This window comes from Conger conger, chromosome 14 (genome assembly GCF_963514075.1).
Source record: "Conger conger chromosome 14, fConCon1.1, whole genome shotgun sequence".
In the NCBI taxonomy this organism is placed as follows: domain Eukaryota; kingdom Metazoa; phylum Chordata; class Actinopteri; order Anguilliformes; family Congridae; genus Conger; species Conger conger.
In genome coordinates this window covers 45,832,055-45,842,054 of record NC_083773.1, presented here as the reverse complement: position 1 = coordinate 45,842,054, position 10,000 = coordinate 45,832,055, and the positions used below count along the sequence as shown (strand labels likewise).

The following is a 10,000-nucleotide window of genomic DNA, read 5'->3' as shown; positions in this document are numbered from 1 at the left end:
GCGCCCTTGACAACATGCACCTGAACCCCCAACCCCCCGCAGGCACCCCTTTTTATTGAGCGCCTTGAACTTCCAATGGCGCGCGAGCAGTACGAGTCTGTACCGCAGGCTCTGTATGCCATCTGATATCGCCAGGCCGAGGAACATATTTTTTATTTGTACCAGTGAAAAATAAATAAAATATATAAGAGTTGCGCTCTGAAATAGCATACGTGTTTATATGAGCCTACGTAAACGTTGCCAGAAACGTTGCCCATTTGAATCCCGCCCTAATAACAAATAAATCTCCAAAGACTCGTCTGCTGAAACCGAAATACTTCCAAAAGAAAGAAAAATATAAATCGACTATATAAAGAATAAAATAGTAGGCTACACATAGCCTAGAAGATATGCTCCAAGAACTACAGCGAAGCCAGCTACTCGCAGATCGAAAACGTCCCGCCAATCACAGTATGTAGGCTATTTATGATTAGCAGACAGCGTAGCACTTATTGACAGATGTTATAATAGGATTCATAAAGCTGGGACCAAAACATTTTATGCATCAATAAAGCACGACTTTAACAGAACAGCTGCAACCCCATGTTCACCTCCAAACAGTAGCATGGGTTAAACGCACTTGGCATACGGATTATCTCTGAAAAAAATCTTTCCCTTGAATTCAAACATTATACAGTTGGAAAATTGCCTCTGCTATGTCAAACAGATTATAAAAATATAACTATTACACGAATAGCGGACTTCAACTTGGGTAGTGACAGACCCAAAGCAGAATAACTCAAACTCCCATTTTAACAACCTGAAAACTTAAAAAAGAAAAGGTGCAGAATTGAGGTTCAATTTATTTGAGTCCCCATAGCACATACAATTTTATTTTTAAGCTGCTAGCTAGATTTTTGTGTGTTTTCCAAGTTAAAACTAAAACGTGCGCAAAATAAATCAAGCAATCCGCACAAAGTGCACAGAATGAATCAAACTTTAAACTGATAAGGAAGTGCAAACTGCCACTCACCTCAATTAGAAATGATGATTTCTCAGGCAATGTATCAGATAAGCTCACAATAACAGGCATGTATGCATCACAGTACGTGCGTCCGCAGACCCTGCAGTACGAGTGATCTCGCCGATACCGTTCGCCAGTTCTACGTCACTAGCTCTAGTGTCACGTGACAGTGGTCTCTGGCGGGGCCTCACAAACACGTTTGGTTCTCATCGATAATTAAATATTTTATTCATCGAAAACTAAGCATATTCACTTATGATAGGTTGAAACTATAAAATGCACATGTCTTAACCAATTGGAGCAAGGGCGACTTACTGTTCGTTGAATGACGTTGCTGAGTATCGTTGCCATTTTCAGTTTTCGGGAACGCATTCACGGGAAGAGTAGTCTAGAAAACTCCACGGTCCATTGTGTTTTCCCTGACGTGCCACTAGTAAAAACTACAACGTTCTCCATTGTGTGTTTACTAGTGGTTGCATCAGCGCTCAGCATTGGTTGGGTTGCCGGCGAAGGCACATGTAGTATATTTGTTACTTAGCTAGCCGCATTGGGGTTTAAATTAATAGAACAACTAGTATAAAATGAAACTATTCCTAAGCAAAGGTAATCCTCATTGCGTGAAGGTCCTGGCAGCGGCGGAACTCGCGGGAATAAAATGTGACATCAGTTATGTGAATCACGAAGGTGAGTTAACGTTAGCTAGCTAGCGTTCGACAAGTGGACGGTGACAGTGAGTTAACGTTAGCGAGTTTGCAGAGTCGAATTGTTAAATGCTCCCAGCTACATGTCTTTTTAACAGTTCTGTTTACTTGATCCCCATTTCGCTGAAATTATGCATTTTGCATTTTAGCTAGTTGGCTCATTGTCAACGTTTTGAAGTTTGTCACTAGGTCTTGCAGTTATCTGGATGACTGACTTTGTTATGAACTGAATGTGGAGGCCCAATCATGCGACTAAACATATACGTGATCTACGTGTTTCTGCTTCGTTGATGTCTGAACATTTTCGTTGATGTCTGAGCGATTACATAGCCACATTGTCTTCTGGTTTTTCTGGCCACCTTAACTAATTTAGACGCGAGAAATCAGTTGGGGTGAGTTGCATTAACTGTGTTATCAACTAGCTTTGAATAACGGAGTGCAATAACCAACGCCGACCTAGAGACAGTGTGGCTCTACAGGGCCTGGAAATCAGACGCTTATGATTGGTGTCCGACAGTTCAGTAGCGACATGGCTCAAGCAGTAAGAGCAGTCGTCTGGCAGTCGGAGGGTTGCCGGTTCGATCCCCCGCCCTGGCTGTGTCGAAGAGTCCCTGACCATGATACCTAACCCCCAAATGCTCCTGACGTGCCTTGCATGGCAGCCAATCGCCGTTGGTGTGTGAATGTGTGTATGAATGGGTGAATGAGAAGCATCAATTGTACAGTGCTATATAAATGCCAACCATTTACCATTTGTTCACAGTCGGTGTTCTGGAACTCTTCAAGTTCTGGATGTTCAAGAGTTGTTAATCTTTTTCATTCCATGGTGGTATTTCTACAGTGGTGTAACTTAGCTAATTTACTTGAAATTTCATCTTGCCACAATGAGCATCATCATTTGTCACCTAGGAACAGCTCTTTAAAATAAAGTCAGATATTATGAAATTAGATATTATGAATTTTGCTTTGTATTTTTCCTGTGACATACAGACCACTAAGAAACTATTTCCCTTTCTGTCTTTGATGGAAAAATTAAAACCAATATCTGAAACAGTCTTGCATCATAATTCTTTTGAATGGGGATTAGGACAGGCACAGGATTTGAGTTTCAGTTTGCCTTCAGAACAAGGGAAAGTTGAGCCGGGAGAGAGCTGAAGGTGCCGTCTGTGAATGCTAAAGGTACGGTTAGCGAGAGAGTGATAGTGTGCAGCCTTTGTACCACGGTCATTTACACGCATTAACTTGCTATACATCATCCCACTGCCATCCTTGTGTAGCCGACGATCCCACTGCTGCAATGTTTCTGGGAAACTGCTGCCAAGGAGCGCCAAAAACTGCAACAGAACCTGTTGAACAGACAGAATGTTCACCGTGTGACGGAATGTTCACTGTGTGACTTAACGTTCACTGTGTGACAGAACATTCTGCGCTTTGACCTGGTCTTCTCAGTTCAGTGAAGTAAGCTGCAGAAAGATTTAATTCATTAAGACTTAATTTCTCGATCAAACTGCAAATGTACAGACACTGCAGCCCTCCCGAGTTTGAGCTGAACATCCCTGTTGTCCATATCAGGGGTTTTCTTATGAGTACAGACACTGCAGCCCTCCCGAGTTTGAGCTGAACATCCCTGTTGTCCATATCAGGGGTTTTCTTATGAGTACAGACACTGCAGCCCTCCCGAGTTTGAGCTGAACATCCCTGTTGTCCATATCAGGGGTTTTCTTATGAGTACAGACACTGCAGCCCTCCCGAGTTTGAGCTGAACATCCCTGTTGTCCATATCAGGGGTTTTCTTATGAGTACAGACACTGCAGCCCTCCCGAGTTTGAGCTGAACATCCCTGTTGTCCATATCAGGGGTTTTCTGATGAACGTGCCAGCTGCGGTCGGTCACTGTCTCAGACGCATGCCGTTACGGCTCACAGCAGGTGCTGGAGATCCCCAGCCTTGTCCCCTTGAGCCGCCCAGGGCCCAAAACATCACCCCATCGAGCACGTACCACAGGGTGCAGCCCCAACCTCTGGGCCCTGCCTCCCACGTCATCCGGATTACCCTTTTCCCCCCTAATCCGATTGATCCCAGATTTATTGCAGCCAATGTGACCGTAGCTTAAAGAATGCCGGAAAACTGGAATTGCACTGTGAGGATGGTACACCCAGGCATCGTTTGCTGTGGTCTAGACATGATTAGGGACCAATTACAGTGGTGTCCAGGACATGCAAGGGGCGGGGGGGGTGGGGTTGAAGAGTGGTTATGGAGTTTAAATGGGGCGTTAGGGTTAGGGTTGAGGAGGGGTTATGGAGGTTAAATAGGGGGGCAATAGGGGTTTTGTTACTGAAAAGTTATTTGCTGTTACTTGATGCATTCTGGGGCACAGTATCTTGACTTTTCTCCCGTGTTGGGGTCAGAGTTTTTGTTTGTGAGGGATTTGAAAGGGCTTTAAGCCTCTTAGTCCACAGTGTGTTCTGGTTTCAGGCTGCTAACTGAACTTCAGCTCGCTGGCGGGTTCCATCACGGGTGTGTGGGGAGTGTGTGTCGGGTGTGTGTGTGTCGGGTGTGTGTGTGTCGGGTGTGTGTGTGTCGGGTGTGTGTGTGTCGGGAGTGTGTGTGTCGGGTGTGTGTGTGTCGGGTGTGTGTGTGTGTCGGGAGTGTGTGTGTCGGGAGTGTGTGTGTGTCGGGAGTGTGTGTGTGTCGGGAGTGTGTGTGTCGGGTGTGTGTGTGTCTGGAGTGTGTGTGTCGGGTGTGTGTGTGTCGGGAGTGTGTGTGTGTCGGGAGTGTGTGTGTGTCGGGAGTGTGTGTGTGTCGGGTGTGTGTGTGTCGGGTGTGTGTGTGTGTGTGTGTCGGGAGTGTGTGTGTCGGGAGTGTGTGTGTCGGGAGTGTGTGTGTCGGGTGTGTGTGTCGGGTGTGTGTGTGTCGGGAGTGTGTGTGTGTCGGGTGTGTGTGTGTCTGGAGTGTGTGTGTCGGGTGTGTGTGTGTCGGGAGTGTGTGTGTGTCGGGTGTGTGTGTGTGTCGGGAGTGTGTGTGTCGGGTGTGTGTGTGTCTGGAGTGTGTGTGTCGGGAGTGTGTGTGTCGGGAGTGTGTGTGTGTCGGGAGTGTGTGTGTGTCGGGTGTGTGTGTGTCGGGAGTGTGTGTGTCGGGTGTGTGTGTGTCGGGTGTGTGTGTGTCGGGTGTGTGTGTGTCGGGAGTGTGTGTCGGGTGTGTGTGTGTCGGGTGTGTGTGTGTCTGGAGTGTGTGTGCCGGGTGTGTGTGTGTCTGGAGTGTGTGTGTCGGGAGTGTGTGTGTCGGGAGTGTGTGTGTCTGGAGTGTGTGTGTCTGGAGTGTGTGTGTGGGGCGCCCTGGCCTGTGGAGGTGTGTGTGTGTCGGGAGTGTGTGTGTGTCAGGAGTGTGTGTGTGTGTCTGGAGTGTGTGTGTGTGTCGGGAGTGTGTGTGTGTCAGGAGTGTGTGTGTCTGGAGTGTCCCCTCCATGATGGCTCTGACGTGCCCTGGTGACCGTGTTGGTGTTTGAGTCCCTCCATGTTGGCTCTGACGTGCCCTGGTGACCGTGTTAGTGTTGTGCCTTTGAGTCCCTCCATGTTGGCTCTGACGTGCCCTGGTGACTGTGTTGGTGTTGTGCCTCCATGTTGGCTCTGACGTGCCCTGGTGACCGTGTTGGTGTTGTGCCTTCATGTTGGCTCTGACGTGCCCTGGTGACCATGTTGGTGTTTGAGTCCCTCCATGATGGCTCTGACGTGCCCTGGTGACCGTTTTGGTGTTGTGCCTCCATGTTGGCTCTGACGTGCCCTGGTGACCGTGTTGGTGTTGTGCCTCCATGATGGCTCTGACGTGCCCTGGTGACCGTGTTGGTGTTGTGCCTTTGAGTCTCCATGTTGGCTCTGTTTTGGCCTGCAGAGAGAGTGGTGCCCTACCTGAGTCACGCCGCCGTTCCTGCCCTGGAGCTGCCCTCTGGACTGCACCTCTTCTCCGCCAACGCTATCTGCAGGTGAGTTAGCCGCCCTGTTAGTGGTGCGCGATGCGATCGCGTAAAGCAACGGTGTAAAGCATTGGACAGTGAGTGTTCACTCAACCCAGCAATGGGCATGCGGTTGGACAGTGAGTGTTCACTCAACCCAGCAATGGGTGAGCAATTTTACACTATCAATCACTTGCTGACCCAAACCAGTGGCCATGTGCTGTTGCAGAGAAGTATCAGCTGACTGGTTCAAACTAGCCAGTGATTGATAGGGCACTGTGGCCCAGCCCTGATGGTGTTTGTGACCCTCCCACTCCCACTCCCACTCCATTACGAGGATTCACTCTGCATGTCCCAGGCCTGCTTTCAATCGGCACACTGTCCTACTACTAAGTACTAACTAGTGTACTCAGTAGTAGGCAAATGCATTGATTTGGACACGGCTCAGGTCACTATGGTAGCCCAGCTCATTTTTGTGTCAGTTAAACCTACTGTCTGTACGTATTAACGGATTGTTGTGTTTACTAACACAATATAATCATTTCAGTGATTCATTTCTTGAGCACAGCTGTCTCAGGTTGCAATTGCTGGAGTTCCTAACAAAATAAAATGATAAACAATGTGCCATTTAGTTTTTGAAGGATAATGTTAAAAGGGAATATGGTTTGCACACCTGGCTTAGGTAACAGGTGTTAGGGGAAAAATAAATTCAAAAGCAAATTGGTCCTGCAAAACAGCCTTTAATTGTGTAACTAACATACGTCTCGAATAAAATCCTAACCCAGATACTGACGCAGGATTTTATTCAGAAAGTGTTTTGGTTACGCAATTAAAGTTGTTTTGCAAGATACAGTGTGCGGGAGTCCAAAACTAAATAAATAAATTTGGTGTTTAGCTGAACAAGCTGCTGTGGTGTGACTTGAGGTGTATTTTCCTATTTCTTACAAACCCATAATGCCCTTCACCAGCTATTCTAAAGCTGAAGCCCATAATGCCCTTCACCAGCTATTCTAAAGCTGAAACATCATCAGAAACTTCTCTAAATATCTTAAATATCCTTTATCACACATAAAAAATGAATTTAATACTAGTAATTAAAAAAATACACACAAGAGAAGTATCCCATTAAGTATCCCATATATGATGCTGAAACATACCAGACTTTGTGTCTGGAAATACAATGCATCTTTCATCTGAGCTGGCAATTTCTCCATGTCAATTATTTCCATAATTAACATTTGAATACATTTGCAACAGTCCAGGAATAGGCCACAGACACAGACAGACACACACACACACACACACACACACGCGTACACAGACACACACACACGCACACACAGACACACACACGTGTTCACAGACATACACACATACAGACACACACATGCGTACACAGACACACACACACACACACACACACACATGCATACACAGACACACACACGCACACACAGACACACACACGTGTTCACAGACATACACACATACAGACACACACATGAGTACACAGACACACACACACACACACACACATGCGTACACAGACACACACACACACACACGCACACACAGGCACACACACGTATTCACAGACATACACACATACAGACACACACATGCGTACACAGACACACACACACACACACACACACACACACACACACACACGCACACACAGGCACACACGTGTTCACAGACATACACACATACAGACACACACATGAGTACACAGACACACACACACACTGCTACACTCCGCTACACTCCCCTCTCTTGGTTGTGTGTAACAGGTTTTTCTTTGAGACTGGTGGGAGGGACCCCAGCAGCCTGACCAATCAGTGGCTGGAATGGGAGGCGACTGAACTGCAGGTGAGAGGAACTGTGCCAAATGGAGATGCCCTTCTCCAGAAAAACTTTATTTAAAAACAGTCCTGGACCTGCCACACACTGTCCCTGTTCTCACTCACACACCGTCTCAACTGTCTTAAGAGACTAAATTTAAGACTTAAAATCTAATTTGCTAAATAAGTTTGACTTGTTTCAAAATTTGCCAATGTAATAAGAACTTGCCAACCAAACAGTAACATAAAACAATGTAATATTTTCTGCTTGAGAGAAAAAAATATCCAAGATGTGTTGGATCCACGTGGTAGATCCCTGTGTGTTGGATCCACGTGGTAGATTCCTGTGTGTTAGATCCCTTTGTGTTGGATCCATGTGGTAGATCCCTATGTGATGGATCCACATGGTTGATCCCTGTGTGTTATTTGGGCAGTGTTCCATGTTTCACCACTGTGTTGTATCTCTCTGCTGTACAGTGTAATTGTGTTGTGTCTCTGTGCTGTGCAGTGTGTAACTGTGTTGTGTCTGTGCTGTGCAGTGTGTAACTGTTTTGGCTCTGTGCTGTGCAGTGTGTAACTGTGTTGTGTCTGTGCTGTGCAGTGTGTAACTGTTGTGTCTCTGTGCTGTGCAGTGTGTAACTGTGTTGTCTCTGTGCTGTGCAGTGTGTAACTGTGTTGTGTCTGTGCTGTGCAGTATGTAACTGTGTTGTGTCTGTGCTGTGCAGTGTGTAACTGTGTTGTGTCTGTGCTGTACAGTGTGTAACTGTGTTGTGTCTCTAGCCCACTCTGTCCCAGGCCCTGCACCTGAGAGCCCTCCAGGGGAAGGGGGCGGAGTCAGCCGCTGCTCTGCTGCCGCCCCTCAGCTTCCTGGAGCAGAGCTTGCAGAAGAGAGCCACGCCCTTCCTGTGTGGGGTACGCCTACTGCACTGTCTACACACACACACACACACGCACGGGTACGCCTACAGCACTGTCTACACACACACACACACACACGCACGCACGCGCGGGCGCGCCTACAGCACTGTCTACACACACACACACGCGCACACGCACACACGTGCGCGCCTACAGCACTGTCTACACACACACACACACACGCACGCGCGGGCGCGCCTACAGCACTGTCTACACACACACACACGCGCACACGCACGCACGGGCGCGCCTACAGCACTGTCTACACACACACACACACACACGCACACGCACACACGTGCGCGCCTACAGCAATGTCTACACACACACACAGACACACACATGCCTACAGCACTGTCTGTACACACACACACACTCACACGCACACGCATGCGCACACCCGTGCGCGCCTACAGCACTGTCTACACACACACACACTCACACACACACACACACACTCACACTGCTGTTTTACACACGCACACAGTGCCATTTATACACACACTCACACACACACACCCTGCTTTTTATACACACACACTGATACACACACACACACACTGCTTTTTATTCACACAGTGCCGTTTATACACACACACTCACACCCACACACATACACTGCCGTCTATACACACACACACACTCACTGCCGTTTATACACACACACACACACACACACACACACACACATACACACACACAACCTAAAGACACTGTGTTTACTGAACCTGAAGACGTGTAAATGGTAAATGGTTAGCAGTTGTATATCACCTTCATCTAAAGCACTGTACAATTGATGCCTCTCATTCACCCACACCACCGACGATTGGCTGCCATGCAAGGCACCAACCAAGCCACATGTTTTGAACCGTAAGACATGTATTGACTGAGCTGTAAGATATGTCTGGCGGCACGGATGGTGCAGTGGGTAGCACTGCCGCCTCACAGCAAGGAGGTCCTGGGTTTGAATCCCCGTCGGCCGGGGCCTCTCTGTGCGGAGTTTGCATGTTCTCCCCGTGTCTGTGTGGGTTTCCTCCGGGTACTCCGGTTTCCTCCCACAGTCCAAAGACATGCACGTTAGGCTGATTGGAGAGTCTAAATTGCCCATAGGTATGAGTGTGTGATTGAATGGTGTGTGTGCCCTGCGATGGACTGGCGACCTGGGTATATTCCTGCCTTTCGCCCAATGTATGCTGGGATAGGCTCCAGCCCCCCTGCGACCCTGTTCAGGATAAGCGGGTTAAGATAATGGATGGATGGATGGATGGATGGATGTAAGATATGTATTGACTGAACTGTTTACCAGCACTTCCTGTCTTTTTGCACAGACTGTTTTCTGAAACTAGCCAGCTTCCCATTTACATCTGTAACAGTCTAGTTCTAACAGTGTTACAACGACGCTGTGTTTAGGACGAGGTGACAGTTGCAGACATTGTCCTGTGGGGGGCGCTCTACCCTGTCCTGTCTGACTCCAGCTTCATGACAGGTAAGAGAACAGGAAGTGGCTTTGAGCATACAATAATAACACGGTATTTGACACACGGTATTTGACATTGTGCTTGTGGTTATTGAAGTGACATGGCTTA

General features: G+C 47.6%; 1 protein-coding gene across 2 annotated transcripts in view; it reads left to right on the top strand.

Annotated features, from left to right (window-relative positions):
• Positions 1 to 1,465: 1,465 nt before the first annotated feature.
• Positions 1,466 to 10,000, top strand: part of mars1 (methionyl-tRNA synthetase 1) — a 38,112-nt gene continuing 29,577 nt past the window's right edge. Inside the window, exons 1-5 of one of the 2 annotated variants that reach the window (XM_061218693.1) lie at positions 1,466 to 1,687; positions 5,592 to 5,682; positions 7,446 to 7,524; positions 8,277 to 8,408; positions 9,825 to 9,900. In XM_061218693.1, the coding sequence (XP_061074677.1) occupies positions 1,585 to 1,687; positions 5,592 to 5,682; positions 7,446 to 7,524; positions 8,277 to 8,408; positions 9,825 to 9,900 (481 nt within the window). In that variant the 5' untranslated portion in view covers positions 1,466 to 1,584. The remainder of the gene's footprint in view (positions 1,688 to 5,591; positions 5,683 to 7,445; positions 7,525 to 8,276; positions 8,409 to 9,824; positions 9,901 to 10,000) is intronic. The other variant, XM_061218694.1, reaches the window with a different exon arrangement.